At 47.1% G+C, this 22,323-nt stretch overlaps 1 protein-coding gene across 7 annotated transcripts in view; it reads left to right on the top strand.

The window, feature by feature from the left end:
* The window catches only part of PRUNE2 (prune homolog 2 with BCH domain), a 539,766-nt gene that overhangs the window by 118,427 nt on the left and 399,016 nt on the right, over positions 1 to 22,323 (top strand). For all 7 annotated transcript variants that reach the window (XM_075318132.1, XM_075318117.1, XM_075318106.1 and 4 more), the window contains exons 3-4: positions 4,982 to 5,184; positions 10,244 to 10,407. In XM_075318132.1, the coding sequence (XP_075174247.1) occupies positions 4,982 to 5,184; positions 10,244 to 10,407 (367 nt within the window). The remainder of the gene's footprint in view (positions 1 to 4,981; positions 5,185 to 10,243; positions 10,408 to 22,323) is intronic.

The following is a 22,323-nucleotide window of genomic DNA, read 5'->3' as shown; positions in this document are numbered from 1 at the left end:
TATGGTGCTCTATTCAAATTGACATGGTCCACCTGTTTCTGCCAGTTATTGTATCGCTTTACTACTATGGTGCGCTTACATTGGATTGATACTTTGTATACTTACCCAATGTACTTTCCGTATATATTCTTCTTCTGAATTATTTTATGTAAATGAGCCCTTGACTATCTGATTATACTTGTGTCTGACGTCTTTGCCTTATCCCCTGAACTTGTATCCGGCAACCTCCTGACTACTCTTTTGGTATCTGACTGTCATTGTCTGTCTCTCAAGACTAAAGGGGGCTTTACACGGTAGCGATATCGCTAGCAATTTGTAGCGATAGCGAGCGTGTAAGTACCCGCCCCTGTCGTGCATGCGATTGTTTGTGATCGCTGCCGTAGCGAACATTATCGCTACGGCAGCGTCACACATACCTGGTCGGCGTCGGCGCTGTGACTGCCGAACAATCCCTCCTTCAAGGGGGAGGGACGTTCGGCATCACAGCGACGTCACCGCAACGTCACTAAGCGGCTGGCCAATCAAAGCGGAGGGGCGGACATGAGCAGGACGTAACATCCTGCCCTCCTCCTTCCTTCCGCATTGTGGCCGGCGGCAGGTAAGGAGACGTTCCTCGCTCCTGCGGTGTCACACATAGCGATGTGTGCTGCCGCACGAGCGATGAACCACCTGGATAAACAACCCTTACAGATTTTTGAGTTTGGGACGACCTCTCCATGGTGAACGATTTTCACCATTTTTGAGGTCGCTTAAGTCGCTGGTCAGTGTCACACGCTGCGATATCGTTAATGACGCTGGATGTGCGTCACTAACAACTTGACCCCGACGACCAAACATTAACGATATCGTAGCGTGTAAAGCCCCCTTTATTCTGTCGTTGTCGATGACCTCTCTAAATGTTTTGTTCAATAGTAGCTATTCAGTGGAATGGTGAATACCAGAGTACCTTGAGATCTGTTAAGTTCGGAAATAATAGAGCAGATTTTAAAAAAATATCTCATCTTTTGGGCTCTGCTTCAAATATTAGCACCTTTCTATTCGAAAGTATGGATCAATACTGGAATAGGATGAGATCTAAGGGGTAATGTTTCCCCTTCTGGAGAGTGACATGTGTGGCGCCCCTGACCTGGTCAGGCACCACTGAGTACTGCACCCATGCTGGGGACAGTGCAACACAGGTAATCCAGAAGGCTGACCGAGGTGTGACTACACAGGCGCATAGTGATCAGGTCTCACACATGTACCTTTGGGAGGACCCCTGGGGATCCCAGGAGGGGGCGAAGCCGGTGCGAAGCCTCCATCTCCACTCAAGGGGTGTGGTAGAGAGCCTGGTTGCTAGGTGACGTAGGCAAGAACAGGAGAGGAGGGAACAGTGAGTCAGTTTAGTGTGCAGCTCAGGGAGAGCAGAAGCAGACCCTGGAGCTGTTGCAGTCTAACAGCGTCCGCGCAGTGACTACTGACGGGGGAGAACGGTCACCTAGTGGTGCCGTCCGAAATCCACACAAGGCTAAAGAGAGAGCAACGGAGTGGAGAGTAAGAGGACTGCCAGGGAGGTACCAGGCCCGCAGGGGTAACAGGTCCCAGTGCAGGGATAGATTCACCTTTCCCTTGCCAAACCTGCTTGAGGGGGCACTTTACACCCCCAAGACAACACCACAGAGTCCGCAGCCACGTAGCAAAGCGAGGGCCCATAGTTCACAGGAGGCAAGCAGCCGGAGTGACCTGGTCCAGGCTACAAGCAAACGGGCCGAAACGAGGGGAGCAGCAACTTCCCTGGGTGACCCCCATAGGGACTGAAAGTCGGGGTTACCACAAACAACAGAGGGCTAAGGAAGGCGAGTCAGTAGCCACCCTCACAAGTCAGCCTGAAGGACGCCTGGTTCCAGCCTGGTTCATCCCAGCTACGCCCGGGTTACTCACCCTGCCATCAACAGTGAGTAAAACCCCTGAAAGACATTCTGCTTGTGTTGAGTTATTCTGCGCCTTGTGGTTCCACACACCTACACAGGGCCCTGGGGCTTGCCTCACTCTCAGGAGGCTATTACAACTGACTGCACCCACCATCAGCCCCAGGCCTCCCTTAATCTGCAGTGGCGGTCTCCACTGACCGCAATTCTGAGAGTGGCGTCACGACAATCCTAAAAGAAGGTTTCCTACCTGTGACAAGATCCAGCTGCGTGGAGTCCCTGAAGGTAATGCACCGACACAACACTGGAGGGGCTACACACATGCCTGACATGTCAATGTAAGTAGGCCTATATGCCATGCAATGCTCCTCTGGGAAATGTAATATGTAAATTGCCTCTTCAGGGAGGAAGAGAACTTGACCTCTACTGTCACCTTTTGGAAGTAGCAATCCTAAAAGTCAATATCAACCCTTTAACAAGCTTTGCCATATCACTTAGTATAAAAGCTAAACCAGAATCTCATGCGGGATCTCGTAAGATTGCTCTGTCAGAGTTTGACAATGCCATCGAAGGGGTTAACAGATGCCTGTTAGCTGCACATGTCTGCTGATCTAATCAGCAGACATGTGCGGGCATAATGCAGACTCACCAAGCAAGCCCGTATTAATGGGACAGACACGGCCAAGGACGTATATATAAGTCTTTTTATTGTATACACAATTTTGTGATATACTGTAGAAGATTTTGTTATTTTTATCATTCATATTGCTTTCTCTTTATTTTTAGAATCCTCTCTTGTTAGATATAAAAAAAATTACTGGGAATGGAATATGGGTAAGCTGTTTTTTTCTATTGGAGGAGGATGATGGGTTGGTCTTCTGGTCAAAAGCTGCCCCATGAACAGTCATTTTATTTTATATCAAGCAAGAGAGAAATCTGTGTAATAAAGCGTTTGCACTATGAATAACAAACATAACAAAAGATTATGGTATATAAGGAAGATGCTATACATAACAAGTGATGATACCTTGTATAGTGTCTCATCATGAGATAATTAAGAATACTAGATATGACAATTTCATATTATCCCAAAATTTCTTTAAAAATATAAATAGACCTTCATTAGAAAACAAACAATCTAACATTGTTGACGCATTTCCAACACGGAAAAAAACGCCCTTAGGCCCTTAGTCATAGGTCTAAGGGTGCTTTTCACGTGCTGGGAACACGTCAGGAATGTTGGATTTTTGTGTCTCCATGGATTTTAATTATGTTTAAATAAAGAAGAAGAATTTTCTTCTTATTTGAGTTTGGATGTGCCGATAATTCCTTTCTTAGGCCATGTGAACACGCTGCAGATTTACCTGCGGAATTGCCGCAGATTTTGCTGCAGAAATGCTGCAGAAAATGTTTATAACATTTCTGCAGTCCTTCTACAGCAAAATCTATGGGGATTAAAAATAACTGTGCGCACACTGCGTTTTTTTGTCCCTGCGGATTTACCCGCAAAATTTTTGCTACGGAATTAATGTGCATGTCACTTCTTTTCTGCAGGTCCCTGCGGTTTTGCCATTAATTATTGGTAAAAAACCGCAGGGACCAACCCACGGCAAAACCGCAGAAATTCCTTACCAAATCCGCACCAAAACGAGGCAAAACCGCATGCGGATTTCCTTGCGGTTTTGGAGCGTTTTTTTACCGTAGGTGTGGGATTCTTTTACAGGGTCCAGTTTTTCCTTAAGAAAAAGTAATTTTCTAGTGTCCACATGGCCTTAAAGTGAAGTTCACCTGGTGGACTTTCTGTCTGACCACTCCCAGCATTTAGTGGTCACTAGCGATGATTGAATACCTGAAATATTCGGCTTCGCAAATATTTTCCGAATAGGTCGCCGCTATTCGACTATTCGCAAATATTTGATGTGCAATGTAAGTCTATGGGAAACGCGAATAACAACTATTCGGAACTATTCAGGCTTCCCATAGACTTACATTGCGCATCGAATAGTCGCATAGCAGTGAGTTATTCGTCAAATATTCGCGAAGCCAAATATTTGAGGTATTCGATCATCCCTAGTGGTCACCCATAGAGCTGAATGTCTTTAGCTTTTCAACCTTCCTCCTCCCTATGCTGGATTAGTCACTATTGCGGGCAGCAGATATGTTCTGGGAAGTGATCCATTTATGGCTACATATGTTTGGCTTAGCATAGTAGTAACAATGACCAGGCTATCACTGGACTGGTCTCTAATTGTGTCATTTTAATGACAATTCCACAATTTTATATGTAAAGGGGGCTTTACACGCAGCGACATCGCTAGCGATGTCGCTGGTGAAAGCACCCGCCCCCGTCGGTTTTGCGTCACAATATGGTGCACAATATAGCTGGGAGCCATCACACGTACTTACCTTCCTAAGGGGGCGGTTCGTGCGGCGTCACAGCGACGGCAGGCGGCCAATAGAAGTGGAGGGGCGGAGAGCCGCCGCAGGAAAGTTAAGCCCACCTCATTGCCGGAGGACGCAGGTACGGTGTTGTTCGTCATTCCTGGGGTGTCAGACTTAGCGATGTTTGCTGCCTCAGGAACGATGAACAACCTGCGTCTTGCACGACCAACGACATTTGGGAAATGGACGATGTGTCAACAATCAACGATTTGGTGAGTATTTTAAATCGCTTGTACGTGTCACACGCAACAACATCGCTCTCGTTAGCGATGTTGTTGCATGTAACGGGGCCTTAACACTAGAAGTTCCAGAAATTTCGAGCTCCATAGGGTTCCAATGGTAGAAATGTTAAATAACCCCTCTCTGGGACTTCTAGTGTTAAGGCATTTGTCCTTTACTTTACATGCATCATTTATGTTAGATTTCTTGTCCCATATTTTGTTCACGATATTATAGAAAATAAACGTATTCTCATTAATTATTGGTATAGAGATTGGTCGATTACTAAATTCAATTTCCTCTGCATTTTATTGCAACATAAAGCTCAATCAGACCAGGTATTCCTGCTTTCCTGCCTGCCTGACGTTGCCTGATATAGATGTTTCCACTGACATTTAAATCTATCTCTATAGATCACGTCACCCGGTGTTCTCTGTCTGCCTGTTCTAAATGCTACAAGACTTGAATTCGATTTCTACAGCGAGACACGCTTTATATTAGAGGAGCTGGATATCCCTGAGACTTGTCTTATCTTCAAGGATGAAATTAATCTTCAGAGGCTGAATGATGAAGACAGGTTATCCGTGACACTGGTGAACTTCAGTGCCTTTACAAGGTATTGCACAGTTTATAATGTGAGGCCAGGCTACTGCCAAAGTGAGCTTGGAAAACATGAAAATAAACAATATTTCAATAATTATGGGGCACAGTAATACACATGTGGAAAGGTTACTTATCTAGATATGAAATTTCTAGAATCAATGAGACAGAACCTATGAGAGGCCGTGCATCAGGAGTTTGTATTAAAATTGGTTAGTATCATAAAGCAAGGTTCACATTTAAAGGGAACCTCTCAGGTGCAATATGCACCTAGAATCACGAGCAGTTCTGGGCGCATACTTCTAATCCGTGCCTAACCGTCCCTGTATCTAGTAGCAAAGATAAAGGGATCTTTAGAAAAAGTATTTCTAAAGACCTTTTATGATATACTAATGAGCGCAGAGACTAGTCGTTAGGGCGTTAGTTCCTGCCTCATTCCACCCTGCGTCAGGAACTAACCACTGCTCATGGTTCTGGATGCATACTGCATCTGACAGGTTCACTTTAAGATACTTCTTAAAGGGAATCTGTCACCAAGTTGTTCCAACCTAATCTGAGAGCAGCATAATGTAGGGGCAGAGATCCTGATTCCAGCTTTGTGTCACTTACTGAGTTTTGATAAAATCACTGTTTAATCAGCAGTAGATTATCATTACAGGACTACTTGACGGTCTGCCTTGTAGTCCAACATATTCATGAGCTCTGTATAACTGCTATATCTGCAGCAGAGAAAACATTGATTTTACCAAAATTACAGCAAACAGCTCAGTAAGTGACACATCGCTGGAATCAGGGTCTCTGTCTTTACATTATGCTGCTCTCAGATGGGGAGAAAAAAACCTGGTGACAGATTCCCTTTAAGTAGTGCATAAACATTTTACATCTGTGCGCATTATAGTACCTTTAAAGTCCTTTAAATAGCCTATTAATGCATTTGAACAAAAAATGTATTTATATTAAAATTTTACTAACTTTATAAATACTTTATATTACTTATATTGTTCTGTGTTACAACCTTCAGCTCCTGCAAAACAGTGGGGCCAATGGCATTTCGCTAATAGGGGCAGACAATGCTGTTGGTATGAGGCCTGTGAGTAGAAGCTTGATGCCGAAAAGATGCAGATGTATTTAAAGTCTCAGGAAGCAGAAGCTGTTAAACACAATAGTGGATCAGGGAGCCATCAGTTCCCTGTTCCACCGTTCATGGCCGGCTCCAGGTTTTTGCGGGCCCTGGGCGAAAGAGTCTCAGTGGGCCCCATCCACACATAGACATGCACAGATACATACACATACAGGCATACGTACACATATATATTTAAAGAGAAATTCACAAAAACACATATAAACAGACATAAATCTAGACACAAGGCCGCTTTACACGCAACAACATCGCTAACGAGATGTCGTTGGGGTCACGGAATTCGTGACGCACATCCGGCCTCATTAGCAACGTTGTTGCGTGTGAAATGCAGGATCGACCGTTAACAATCAAAATTACTTACCTTATCGTTGATCGTTGACAGGTCATTCCATTCCCAAATATCGTTGCTGTTGCAGGACGCAGGTTGTTCGTCGTTCCTGCGGCAGCACACATCGCTATGTGTGACACCGCAGCAATGAGGAACAACCTCGTACCTGCGGCCGCCCGCAATGAGGAAGGAAGGAGGTGGGCAGGATGTTTGTCCCGCTCATCTCCACCCCTCCGCTTCTATTTGGCGGCCGCTTTGTGACGTCGCTGTGACGCCGAACAAACCGCCCCCTTAGAAAGGAGGCGGGTCGCCGGCCACAGCGACGTCGCTAGGCAGGTAAGTATGTGTGACGGGTGTTAGCAATGTTGTGTGCCACGGGCAGCGATTTGCCCATGATGCACAATCGATGGGGGCGGGTACGCTTGCTAGCGATATCGATAATGATATCGCAGCGTGTAAAGTGCCCTACTACAGTCATATAAACTGACATACATGGATACACATCATACATGCACACACAGACACATTAGAGATATTTCTAATATTGGGAAGCTGGCAACAGCCTCATTCACCTCCCCGCTTGTCTCCATCCAGCTCATCCTGGGCATGTGTCTGTGCCACGCTGATTGTTGGCCGTCACTAACAGACATGGCCGCACATAGAGAACACTAACACTGCTGTATATACATCACAAGAGAGGCTGGGGACATACACATTACTGGGGGGCATACATATTACTGAGGAAAGGGGTATACAGCAATGGGGGGCATACAGCTCTAGAGGAGGGCAGTGGCTCTGGGGTGGGAGTACAAACAGCTCTGAGGTGGGGGAGTACATGCAGCTCTGGAGGTATACAGCTCTGGGGTGGGTGGGACATACAGCTCTGGGGGTATACCGCACTGGGGTGGGGGGACATACAGCTCTGACGGGGTATACAGCATCGGGGTGGAGGGGACATACAACTCCTGGGGTATAGTAGTATGCAGCCCCCATATTCCTCCATATAGTGTTATGAAGCCCCCATAGTCCTCCATATAGTATTATGTAGACCCATGTAGCATTATGCAGCCCCCATATTGCACTATGCAGCCCCATATGGCATTATGCAGCCCCCATATGGCATTATGCAGACCCCATATGGCACTATGCAACCCCCCATATAACATTAAGCAGTCCCCATATAGCACAGTATTGACCCAGAGAGCATTAGGCATCCTCATGTAATGCACAGCCCCTATATAGCAAAGTGCAGAGCCAGATAGCATTAGGCACCTTCATGTAGTATACAGCCCAATATAGCACAGTACAGACCCAGATAGCATTAGGCACCTTCATGTAGTATATGGCCCTATATAGCACAGTACAGAGCCAGATAGCATCAGACACCTTCATGTATTATACAGCCGTATATAGCACAGTGCAGACCCAGAGAGCATTAGCCACCATCATGTAGTATACAGCCCCTATATAGCACAGTGCAGACCCAGATAGCATTAGGCACCTTCATGTAGTATACAGCCCCATATAGCACAGTACTGACCCAGAGAGCATTAGGAATCCTCATGTAGTGCACAGCCCCTATATAGCACAGTGCAGAGCCAGATAGCATTAGGCACCTTCATGTAGTATACAGCCCCATATAGCACAGTACAGACCTAGATAGTATTAGGCACCCTCATGTAGTATACAGCCCTATATAGCACAGTACAGAGCCAGATAGCAACAGACACCTTCATGTAGTATACAGCCCTATAAATCACAGTGCAGACCCAGAGAGCATTAGGCATCCTCATGTAGTGCACAGCCCCTATATAGTACAGTGCAGAGCCAGATAGCATTAGGCACCTTCATGTAGTATACAGCCCAATATAGCACAGTACAGACCCAGATAGCATTAGGCACCTTCATGTAGTATACAGCCCTATACTGTATATCACAGTACAGAGCCAGATAACATTAGGCATCTTCATGTAGTATACAGCCCCCATGGTCGTCTGGCCACAGTGACTAGTACATACTCACTTCTCCTCGTTCCCCTGCTGCTGCGGTCTCCTCGGTGCATCCACTGCTGTCGCTTGCTCTGACCTCAATGCAGTCGTGCAGTAATGACGTCACCGCGCTCCGCTGCAGTCCTGTCAGAGCGCCGACACGAGGCCCAATTAGGACTTTTACTTTGGGGCCCCACCCATAATTTGTCTCTAAACCCCTGAGGGGGCAGTTAGCATTTCATACTGTAGAATGCCTAGTTTACAATATTTATAAAGGGAAATCATCCAGTCAGGATTATACATATATCTCTAGATTCTATAATGGGTTGTAACTTGGCATCTTAACAAGATAAGTAATAAGACATATGGGCAAAGTTTATTCATTTTTATGCTTTGTATGGAGGGAATACTGTAAAGGCCTCCATGAATATTAAACAACTATCTCCCTCCTTTTGACTTAGGCCGGAGTCACACTTGCAAGTGACTCGGCGAGTCTCGCTTCGGCATCACACTCTCTGGACAGGAGCGTTTCAGCTGCGTAGAAATACATGCAGCCAAGCCGCTCCTGTCAGGAGAGAAGCCAGCCACGACGGGTGATGCAATCCGATAATCGTGCGAGTCATACATTCCTGTGAGCACACCCTAAGGCCCCGTTCACACGTCTGTGTCTCTGGTTTGTGTTTGGTCCATTTCCTCACGTGCTGAAGACACGGGCACACGTAGACCCACTAAAATCAATGGGTCTGCGCTCACGTCCATGTTTTGCCATGGACCGTGTATCCATGTGGAGCATACGTGTTCCCGTGTGCTCCACACGTAGACATGTCCGTTTTTCTCCGACATCACGGGTGTCACACGGACCGCATGGATGTGATCCGTGTGACTCGCACTGGAGAAAACACACGTGCCTGTGAAATAAAAAGAATTTCTATACTCACCTTCTCCACCACTGCTGTCTCTGCCGCTGCTGTCACTTGCTTCTGACCCCCACTCATTATGCTCATGAATATTCACTTCACTGCGGCTTGAAGCAGCAGTGGGGAATCAGCAGGATCAGCGGGGAGCCATAGATCAGCACCATGGACAGCAACGCAAGGGACAGGTGAGCAGAAAGTTCCCTTTGTCCGTGTGTTATCAGGGATAGCACATGGAGAACACACGTGTGCCATAAACACGGCGCATGGAGGGCAATACGCATCTTTGACACGTCTGTAAAAAACATGTGTGATTTTCACAGACGTGTGAAGAGGGCCTTAGCTAAACTCTCATGTTGTTTGAAAGCAAAGAACAGAGAGAGCCACCACTAAACCTCTTGAACAGTAACTTCTCCAATGAGGAACAAAAAGGTAGAGCAATAAAGTTTAAAATGCCCAACCTTTATCACACATAACATCTTCGGAAAGATAAATCAGATTATCAGTCGATCCCAATATTGACAGGTTTGACCAATTTTTGTGTATTGGCGGGGTAACGGAAAAATACATTTTATGTACAGCGCTATTCTCGCTTTAATTTCTACATCTACTCTCTTCCAGACTTAACAGTGTTTACTTGACTATCCATAATGTGTCTAAATTATTAATAAGGTGATTGCAAAAATGTTTGTGTCCCTAAACAGTGAGGATGAAAGTTTGGAAGCCTCCGTTATAAAAGCCATAAATCCAGAGAAGCAATATAATGGGGATCGAGAGTTTCATGACTCATCTTCTGTCTTAGTAGCGAAAGAGATTCTTGAGGAGGCACCCGAGCTACTTACTCCACAGCTTGCTCATCTACTCAGAGGTGAGTGATTGCTCCTGATATAACCGTACGCAGTGAAAAGTTTAATGGAGTGTTTCTAAATCTCCTCATGCTGAAAGACCATGATCTATTCTTTGGTTAACAATCCCTTAAAAGACCACAGGAGGCTTCATAAAAGAAGCAGGGAGTAACGAGTTTGTTAAAGAGTAGCATTATATTAAATATTAAAAAATGAACATGTAAACGAAGGCAGGAGCTGGCTGTACGGCAGGACTAGACAGGAATATTAAGCGATGCTATCTGCACATCAGTTGGGCGGCTGGAACAGCTCTGATGGTTGTTTTAACTTTGTGTCCTGGGGCTGTATGGCGTTGGTGATAATGACACGCATGCCCTACAGTGGACAATGAATATGGATCAGTGTCCTGTGATTGCATACTTAGGAGTTCTCTGGTCAAAAAAATGTTTATATAATTCAATTTTGATGGTGAAATATGTAACTTTCATTATCCTTCCATTATCTGAAACAGCTATAATCAAAACTCCATTATGTGCATTCTTTTCATTCAGAATGCCCAATGTAACCACTGCAATAGCGAGCAGTGGGGATCAAAACAGAGTCATAAATGGGAATATTGTCTTTTCCTAATGTTGCAACATCGGAACATATGCAATTTCACTATTCAAAATACAACATTTATCTCTAGTGAAACTTTTTATGATGTATGGAAAGGTATATTTTTTTTTGCATCTATTAGGGCACATGACGTCTTTTTAAGTAGAGTCTGTAACTCACCTGAAATTGCACTAAATAAACTCTCAAAAGAATAAAAATTGCACTGTAAAAACAACTTGCTGTCTTTTGCGCTTTTTGTTTCAAAGAAAAGAATACAACAGCACTCTGTATGCATTAATAAGTATGCAAACACAGTATAGTGCAAAAAACTGACCATCACTTCAGAACAGAAAAAAAAGCAAGTGGGAAGAGGTGCAAGTTGCTGTGCAGTCATAGCAGCTTGTTCCTGTTCACTCTTGCTTTATTATGTTCTGAAGCTCTGGCCAGTATTTTTTGCAGTATACTGTGTTTGCATACATATTAGTGCATATAGAGAGCTGCTGTATTCTTTTGTTTGAAAAAAAAAAGCTGAAAAGACTAAGCATATGCACAGCAAATTGTTTTTACATTGCAATGAGATTTTTGAGACTTGTTTGAACACTTTACGTTTCCAAAGACAGGTAGTGGTTAAAAGAACAGACCTTTACCATTCTTCAGGCGGCTTCCACTTGGAAGCCACTCAATAGTTTATACAGTACATATAAAAAATGTCTGACAAATACATTGCAAAAAAGATCTGAAAAAAAGTTTCAAAAGATGCTTCAGGAAAAAAAACTGTTGCATGCTCATATACGCGAGGGGACTTTCTGACCCGCCCCAGGGCCGTGGGGTACTCGGTTCCGGGTGTTGGTTAATGGGATTATGTCACGGGGGCCTGTGTCCGGTTCCGTGGCCCTGGTGGTCGCTGAAAGTCAATAAATAAAAAAAATAAAATAAAAAAAAAAAAAATAATAAAGAAAAAAATAAATAAATAAATAAAAGTATTTCGTGACGCCACCTACGGTTCCAGTATGGTTACTGGGGCTGCAGGTCAGACCTCTGGGGTGATGGTTAGGCAGCCAGTTGTTTACACTTCCCGTAGGTGAAGCGGGGTCCCCAGGGCAGTATTAGTAGTACACAGATATGGCGTTTTTTTCTTCACAGCCTTTTCAACTGTCACTTTAGTGCAGCAGCCTATGGCTCCTCAGATGAAGAAATAAAGTGCGTCACACCAATTCATTAACTCTGACCAGGTTTTACTTGCAGGTGTTATTAAAAATGGGTTCAGTTTCTGATGTTACAGTTTTTGGGTAATCTGGGAACAGTTCAGGATCTCTGCACCAGGTCAGTTGTGTGGCCTCCCTGCTGCGCTATGTTTCTCCTTGGTACTAGGCTGCCTGGAGCTATACCTTGTCCCTCTCTCACTGTCTTCACCTGTATGGCAGGCGGCGGGAGCTTCTCTAAGGGGCACTGCTGCACTCACTGCGATCCCTAAGCTCTGTGTAGCGGCTTTGCCTTCAGGTGCTGCTGCGGCCAGGAGATCTGCAGTCTCCCTGGCCTCCGGTCTTTATTGCTGGGCAGATTAGATCCCTCACAATCTCGGATGCCGGTGTCCGATAATCAGCGCTGTTCCTTGGGGATGAACCGGTCTCGTTCCACCTCCCCGGTCACTCCTCCTTTGCCTCACTCTTGATCCCTCAGGCGGTCACACAGTTACTTGTGCGGGCTAAGCACTGCCCTCTCCATTTTGATGTCTCCCCTCACTCTCTGCTCGCACAGTCTCCTTTTCTCCAACTGTCAACTGTCTCTCTGACTCCGCCTCCAAACCTGGCTTTAAAGGGGACCTCACCTGAACTCGACTTGTAGAGCTCCCCCTCCAGGCTTGGAGTGGAAATGTTGTATGTGGGATTACCTGATGTGGAGATCCTTCCCTGCCCAGGTACAGGTATATTTGTGGCAACTGAACCCTGGGGTGCCACATTTCCACCTTATGGTTTTTGGACTCAGTTGGCAAGAGATGGGTTAAAATAATAAAATTCAGTAATACTCACCCTTTCTGGGTCCAATGCCAAATTTCTGCTGCTGCTCCAGTCTCTGTGTATTAGCTGCAGTGGTGACTTTAATAACACTATTGACCAGCTCTGGTCAATAGAGGCCAAAAACCTAAAATTACAAAATAATAAATATACACATTAGGACATATTCCCACATCACTATCTTATAAAAAAAATAATCTTGCGAGACAAGGTGTTAGATGCTTTTAAAATTGTACATATAGAAAATTAGTTTTGTAGTCAACTGTTTTTTTCATCACAGTCAAAAGGAAAACTACATCAAACAATTGCACATTTTTTCTTCAAAATCTGTTGCATGTACTAAAATTGGGAATTTTTCTGCTACATAGAAATAATATATATTATATATATAGTGTATCACAAAAGTGAGTACACCCCTCACATTTTTGTTAAATATTTTATTATATGCTTTCATGGGACAACACTGATGATATGACACTTTGATACAATGTAAAGTAGTCAGTGTATAGCTTATATAACACTGTAAGTTTGGTGTATTCTCTAAATCAGGGGTGGGGAACCTTTTTACTGCCGGGGGCCATTTGGAAAATTCTACCAACGCTCAGGGGCCACAAAAAATTATCAACTTGAAAATGACTATATTTGGTCAAACAATTAACTCACCCCTACTGTGGCGGCCGGAGCTGCTTCTCTTTGGTGCGGCTGTGATGTTTGCTTCTCACAACTGCTTTTGCAGGTTTGTCTTTGTCCGGAGCACAGGCAACTCTTCATGATAATAAGATTGGTAAATCATATATATCACACAGGAGACACTGTATATACACACACAGCTCTGACACATTGGCCGTATACTGCACACAGCCCTGACACACTGGCTGTAAACCACACATTGTAATCACACACTGGCCGTATACTGCACACAACCCCGATGCAGTAGCCGTATACTGCACACAGCCCTGACACACTGGCTGTAAACCACACATTGTAATCACACACTGGCCGTATACTGCACACAGCCTTGACACACTGGTCATGTTGTATACCGCCCACGACACACAGTGGCCATATACAGTACACATGCACAGCACATACTGTATACTGTACACAACACTCACACGCCGTATACACAGCACACATGCCGTATACAGCACACACACACAGCACTCAACATGCCGTATACACAGCACATAAGGAGAATGAAAAAAGCTCTGCATGTAAACATGTGCACACCAGGAATTAGATATACCAATAAGCCTTAAAATAGGAAATTTTATCAATTGTCAAACACAACAAACACAGCGCACACACACACACACACGCCATATACACAGCACACACGCCGTATACACAGCACACACTCCGTATACACAGCACACACGCCGTATACACGGCATACACTCCATATACACATACATATACATGTAGGAGCCAGAGGGAGAGAGAAAGTCCCACCCCCAGTGCTGTCTGCCGGCTGGCAATAGACAAGATGAGTGGCTGCCCGAGCACCGCAGCCACCGTGAATCTGCCCCGGGGGCCACAGAAAAGGTCATCGGCCCGCGGGCCGGAGGTTCCCCACACCTGCTTTAAATAATTCAAGACAGAGCCATTAATGTCAAAACCGCAGGAAACAAAAGTGAGTATACCCCTAAGTGAAAATGGCCAAATTATGCTCAAAGTGTCAATATTCTGTGTGCCCGGCATTATCTTCGAGCACTGCCTAAACTCTCTTGGGCAGGGAGTTCACTAGAGCTTCACAGGAGCCACTGGAATCGTCTTCTATCCTCCATGATGACATCACGTTGCTGGTGGATGTTAGACACCTTGTGCTCCCCCACCTTCCATTTGAGGATGCCCCACATATGCTAAATGAGGTTTAGGTCTGGAGACATGCTTGGCCAGTCCAGCACCTTTACCTTCAGGCTACTTTCACACTTGTGTTGAACGGCATCCGTCACAATGCGTTGTGTAACGCATGTGACGGATGCCTTGCAAAAAGTGTGATAATAAAGGCAACGGATTCCAGTGAAATAACGCGTTGCGTTAAGTTTTCTTTAGCCCAGAGAGAGCCCTCATCTTCACAGCACACACCCCGGCACTACCGCCCACATCATCACCGCACACACCCCGACACTACAGCCCTCATCTTCACCGCACACATCTCGACATTACCGCCCACATCATCACCGCACACACCCCGACACTACCGCCCACATCATCACCGCACACACCCCGACACTACCGCCCATATCATCACTGCACACACCCCGACACTACAGCCCTCATCTTTACTGCACACATCCCGACATTACCGCCCACATCATCACTGCACACACCCCAACACTACCGCCCACATCATCACCGCACACACCCCGACACTACAGCTCTCATCTTCACCGCACACACCCCGACACTATAGCCCTCATCTTCACCGCACACACCCCGACACTATAGCCCTCATCTTCACCGCACACACCCCGACACTACAGCCCTCATCTTAACCGCACACATCCCGACATTACCGCCCATATCATCACCACACACATCCCGACACTACAGCCCTCATCTTCACTGCACACATCCCGACACTACAGCCCTCATCTTCACCACACACATCCCGACACTACCGCCCACATCATCACCGCACACACCTCAACACTATAGCCCTCATCATCACCGCACACATCCCGACACTACTGCCCACATCATGACCGCACACGCAGGCACTACCACACTCATCATCACCGCACACACACAGGCATTACCTCAGTGACGTTCCCGCTGACAGCGCGATTCACTTTAGTTGCTGCGTGGAGCTGACAGAGAGCGGCGGTGTTCTACTGCTGCTCCTGTCAGCTTCATGTAGCAGAGCTGGATGCGTCGCGGGACCTCATGTGGATTACGCCGGACCTGGAGGGGTATTTGGGAATTTTAATAAAGTGGTGAAAGAGGGTGTATTTTTTGTCTTTTATTCCAAATAAAGGATTTTTTCAGGTGTGTGTGTTTATTAACTTTCATTTACAGGTTAATCATGGAATGTGTCTCATAGACGCCTGCCATGATTAACCTAGGACTTAGTGGCAGCTATGGGCTGCTGCCATTAACTCCTTATTACCTCGATTGCCACCGCACCAGGGCAATTCGGGATGAGCCGGGTAGAGTCCCGGGACTGTTGCATCTAATGGATGCGGCAATTCCGGGCGGCTGCTGGCTGATATTTTTAGGCTGGGGGGCTCCCCATAACATGGGGCTCCCCATCCTGAGAATACCAGCCTTCAGCCGTGTGGCTTTATCTTGGCTCAAAATTGGGGGGGACCGCACACCATTTTTTTTAATTATTATTTATTGTACTGCACGATATAGACCCACCCACCGGTGGCTGTGATTGGTTGCAATGAGACAGCTGTCACTCAGCGTGGGAACGTGTCTGACTGCAACCAATCATAGGCGCCGGTGGGCAGGGGAAGCAGTGAATACTAGATGGAATAATGAGCGGCTGGCTTTTTCAAAAGAGGAAAAGCTGCCGGAGCTTTGTGACAACTGAGCAGCATCGCGCCCGTGATTGGTGAGTATGAGAGAGGTGGGAGAGGGGGGAGAGAGGCCAGGAGTGATTTTAAACAATTTCGATTCGCCACCATAGACAATCATTAGACACTGTGGCGGGTTCCAATGGAATCCATCAAGGTGCGCTATTTTAACGACACAAAAAACGCTACATGCAGCGTTCCTTCCTCTGCGTCGTGCAGCGGATGCAACGCAAGACCATCTGTTGCTATCCGTACCTAATAGAAGTCTTTTAGGAATAAAACAGTTTCCTGCAACGGTTACCGTAATTCCTCAAGGCTGCGTATAGCAACGGAAGCCGTCCAACGCAAGTGTGAAAGTAGCCTCAGTTTCTTTATCAAGGCAATGGTCATCTTGGAGGTGTGTATGGGTTCGTTATGTTTGAATGCTGCCCTGTGATCCAGTTTCAGTATGTCACAGTACGTATAGGCATCCTACATGTTGGTATATACAAGTGACAAGTGCTTCTCAATAAATTAGAATAAATGTTAATTTTTTTCAGTTATTCAATACAAAAAGTGAAACATATATATTGAGTCATTACAAACAGAGGGATCTATTTCAAGTGTTTATTTCTGTTAAGGTTGATGATTATGGCTTACAGCCAATGTAAACTCAAAAGTCATTCTCATAAAATTTGAATAATTACTAGTGATGAGCGAGTACTAAAAAGCTCGGGTGCTCGAAGCTCGGGCCGAGCCTCCCAAGATACTCGTGTACTCGGCCCGAGCAACGAGCCCAATGTTATCCTATGGGAGACCCGAGTATTTTTGTGAAATGACCCCCCGGCAGCATGTAGAAACCCTAAAAATGTCACAAAAGTCTCAGAAGAGTGCTCAAATGACATGGCAACAGCATGGGGAAGACCCCTTGAAGCATTTATCACTCAAAAGTCACAGCTGTGAACAATTTTGTCCGCGTTTCACGCCATTTTTACGGACTCACCAGAAAACCTTCCAAAATGACCCCAAAATGATTTTTCATGGCAAAAATGTTAAGGGCACATACCCAATAGTGAGATAGAGCTGGTGTATGTTACTTTTTGAGATTAATACATGAAAGATTTTACATGAAAACATTGTGTGGCACTCCGATGTCCCTGAGAAGAGACGTACATGAAGGCCTCTTGAGTCTAATGTGCCCATTTTGAGGAAGTGAGTCTTTGTAGTATTTTCCTTTGCCAGGGCAGTCCAAAATTGTGAGGTTCACCAATGCCCCTGCATACAGACGTGCATGAGGGCCTGTAAACCTGAAGTGCCCATTGTAAGGAAGTGGGTCTATTGTAGTATAGCCCTTAGGCAGGGCAGCCAAAAATTGGGAGGCTCCACATTGTCCCTGGATAGAGACGTGCATGATGGCCTGTAAACCTGAAGTGCCCATTGTCAGGAAGTGGGTGTATTATAGTATAGCCCTTAGGCAGGGCAGCCAAAAATTGGGAGGCTCCACATTGTCCCTGGATAGAGACGTGCATGATGGCCTGTAAACCTGAAGTGCCCATTGGAAGGAAGTGGGTCTATTGTAGTATAGCCCTTAGGCAGGGCAGCCAAAAATTGGGAGGCTCCACGTTGTCCCTGGATAGAGACGTGCATGAGGGCCTGTAAACCTGAAGTGCCCATTGTCAGGAAGTGGGTGTATTATAATATAGCCCTTAGGCAGGGCAGCCAAAAATTGGGAGGCTCCACATTGTCCCTGGATAGAGACGTGCATGATGGCCTGTAAACCTGAAGTGCCCATTGTAAGGAAGTGGGTCTATTGTAGTATAGCCCTTAGGCAGGGCAGCCAAAAATTGGGAGGCTCCACGTTGTCCCTGGATAGAGACGTGCATGAGGGCCTGTAAACCTGAAGTGCCCATTGGAAGGAAGTGGGTCTATTGTAGTATAGCCCTTAGGCAGGGCAGCCAAAAATTGGGAGGCTCCACGTTGTCCCTGGATAGAGACCTGTTAGGTTCTTAGTGCCTCCGTGCTTGCATTTAAAAACCGCACGTGTGTGCCTGTTGGTGGCAGCTTTCCGCTGCATTTGTGTGAGTTTTGCAAAAACTTGGATATAACGCACAAGTCTAGTGAATACACATCAGCACAGCATTGCAAAATGCGCAAGGGCGTTGTCAACGAACAAGGAAGTGGACGTGATGGTGGTGCAGGCAGAGACCGAGGTTGTGTGCAAGCTCTAATTTCGCCACAACAAAGGGCCACATCTAGTCGCTCGCACGTCCTGTCCCAAATTCTTGGGGACCGCAGCAGTACACCGCTCTTGAACCAAGACCAGTGTCAACAGGTTGTTAGTTGGATAGCGGATAATGCTTCCAGTCAGATTGGCACCACCACAAACACTCTGTCTTCCACACGGTCAAGTGTCAGTAGCCGTGATACTGCACCGCACATTTCAGAACCTGATCCTCCTTCCTACCACCAGGCCGAGTACACGTCCACGGACATTACTGATCACACACTTGGACACTCGGAAGAGCTGTTCGTTCACGTTTCCATTCACAAATTCTGGCCTCTCGCCAGCTCCTGTTGAAGTGGGCCATGACGAGATTGTATGTACAGATGCCCAAATATTTGAGCAGCCACGTTCTCACGAAGTTGGCAACGTGTCTCAACAAGGGGTGGACGATGATGAGACACAATTGTCAGGAAGTCAGGAGGAGGAGCAGGGTGCGGAAGAGGAAGACGACGTGGTGGATGATCCAGTAACTGACCCAACCTGGCAGGAGGATATGCAGAGCGAGGACAGCAGTGCACAGGGGGAGGGAGGCGTAGCATCCCAACAGGCAGTAAGAAGCAGAGTGGTGGCCACAGGCAGACGTCAGGCAACTGTTCCCCGGAACAACACGACACAAGGTGCCTGTACAAATGTTAGGTCTTCCCGAGTCTGGCTGTAATACTATTGTATGTATTGAGGATTTCGATTGCGTTAGGGCAATGACAACCAGAGACGAGTTCTTGGTGCAAGACGTTTATAATATGCAACCAGCAAATATGTACATAAACGGAACAAAAACACAGTAGAACATAAATACAGGAAATACCTTCCAGGGACGGAGCGAAAGGGAATTCCCGGGACCGCACACCGGACTCCCCCAGGGAGACCACCAAGAGTGAACCCCTATACAGGGACTGTCTGGCAATCACCCCAGAAGCCCTAAATGCGCAGCAGCCGGGACACAAAAGGGCAATAGGTAAGTCCAAAAATGTCCGTACGTGATGTGAGTCCAGAGTGGTATTAAATGGAAGGAACCAGGCAGAAGTGCCGACCAAAGACGGCAAACGGAGTCCGGGCACAGCTAGATGATACCAGATGAAGTCCAGAGTCGGTGTCGGTTGTTTTCCAAGAGGATCCGAATAACAATCAGGAACCAAAAGCAGCAGGGCAGGAGCACACTGGAAGCAGTATACTCAGGCACTGGACTAAGCTTTAGGGGCGGCTTTTAAACAGATGGACAGGAAGTAGGGCAACAGAACAGAAAACTCCATGTTAACAAAGGGCAAGCTCTTTCAAAAGAAAACTGGAAAACCCGGAACTCTGACACTGGCAGTTTTTTAAGTTGGCTCCAGATGATTCTAAAAAGGCCATTTGCAACACCTGCCATGCCAGCATCAGCAGGGGTACCAAAACTAGCAGCCTGACCACCACCAGCATGATCAGGCACATGTCAGCCAAGCACCCGACTTTGTGGGAAGTACAACAGAGTCGAGGAGCAGTGCTTGCTGATGTCACTGCTACGTCTTCGCTGGTTGTGCATGCGAGCCAATCCCCTGTCCATGCTGCCTGCGAACAAGCCTCCTCCACTCCTGCACCTGCAGTTGCCTACGCAGAAAGAACACCATCATCAAGCACATCCTTGTCCCAGCGCAGCGTTCAGTTATCCATTCAGCAAACCTTTGAACGCAGGCGCAAATACACTGCCAACACCCCACATGCCACAGTTCTAAATGCTAACATTTCGCGACTGCTTGCGCTGGAAATGTTGCCTTTTAGGCTGGTTGAGACAGAAGCATTCCGCGACCTGATGGTGGCAGCTGTCCCACGTTACTCGGCCCACAGCCGCCACTATTTCTCCTGGTGTGCCGTCCCCGCATTGCATAACCACGTGTCACAAAACATCACACGTGCCCTGAACAACGCTGTTTCAGCCAAAGTCCACCTAACCACAGACACGTGGACAAGTGCATGTGGGCAAGGCCACGGTTGTGGTGATTGTGTGGACACCACCGCTGCTCTGGACGGGGATCCCGGGAGCCTGTGACACAGGGAGCAGCTTTGTTGTTATTTCTCCCCTCCGTGGGTAGGGGGGTTGGTTGTCCCGGGGCCTGGTGATGGGGTAGAGATGGATGACAGGCGGGTTGCGGGGCCTGATGAGGTGCAGGGTCGCAGGGGCAGCGCTGTGCCGCACGGCACGGAGGTACTCACTCAGCCCAATGATGATGACACAGTTCACGGTAAAACAAGTGGCTGGATGGACGGGTCACTCGGACGGCTGCGGTTGTTCCTCCCTGCAGGTTAGTGATGACTGTCTCTCCCTGCACCTAAGTTAAGTGTTGGTAGTGATGGTTTCCCAACGGTAACCCGCTCCCCGACCTGGATATGGGCCGGAGGAGCCCCTTTTGCCCACAGGCGCTGGCCCTGGGAGACGGTTGCCCTTGGCGGTGGCGGTGTCTCCCCTTCACGGTTGTACGGTTGCCTTCTATCTGGACTTGGCTGTTTGGAAACCCTGAGGTTCCCTTCACTAACGGATTTGGCAAATTCACGGCGACACCAAGCCTTGCCGGGATCCGAAAGTCCTCTGCCAATGGTGCTGGCTTCTCTTTGTATACCGGTCCGGTACGGCCGGGTCACCACCCGTCCACGGTCCTTACAGCAGACTCCAATCGGCCTCCACTGCAGACGGTCACCACATCCTGCCAACCTTGCTGTCCTGTCCGGGCCACACACCCGGACCAACTTCAGGCTCTTTGCTGTCACTTTTCTCCTCTCTACTACTTTCCTCCTTCCACTTCCTTAGCTTAACTCTCACTGCCTGTGTTTTCCCTCCTCCTCGGTGGGTGGAGACCAACCGCCTGGCTCCACACCCTGGTGTGGACAACAGCCCCTGGGGAAGGCAACAAGGATTTTGTGTTTTGACTATGATATGCCTGTAGGGAGTGTGGGGTGTTTAAGTGTTGTGCTCTGTGGCCCCTGGCTTGTCCAGGGCGACACAGAAGCACTGCAGCACTGTCTCGGCGAAGCGGCAACAGGCAGTGCTGAAGCTAATCTGCATAGGTGACAAACCCCACAATGCAGAAGAGCTGTGGACAGCTCTGAAACAGCAGGCAGATCACTGGCTCACAACTCTGAACCTAAAGCCAGGAAAGGTCGTGTGTGACAATGGCCGGAACCTGGTGGCGGCTTTGAGGCGAGGCCAGCTGACACATGTTCCATGCGTGGCCCATGTGCTCAACCTCGTGGTTCAGCGGTTCTAAAGTCATACTCAGAGCTGTCTGATCTGCTGGTAAAAGTTCGCCGCCTGTCTGCACATTTTCGAAAGTCACCTACTGCTTCAGCCGGCCTTGCCGGCTTAAGACGCCGTTTGCATCTTCCGGCACACAGACTGGTGTGTGATGTCCCCACGCGTTGGAATTCAACTCTGCACAAGTTGGTCAGGATATGTGAGCAGAAGAGGGCAGTTGTTGAGTACCTGCATCACCTAAGCCGTCGGGAAATGGGTCAAACTCCACACATAACACCTGAGGAGTGGAGATGGATGTCCGACCTATGCACCATCCG

The sequence above is a fragment of the Anomaloglossus baeobatrachus genome, chromosome 1 (genome assembly GCF_048569485.1).
Source record: "Anomaloglossus baeobatrachus isolate aAnoBae1 chromosome 1, aAnoBae1.hap1, whole genome shotgun sequence".
Taxonomy (NCBI): domain Eukaryota; kingdom Metazoa; phylum Chordata; class Amphibia; order Anura; family Aromobatidae; genus Anomaloglossus; species Anomaloglossus baeobatrachus.
This window is presented reverse-complemented; position numbering and strand designations above follow the sequence as displayed.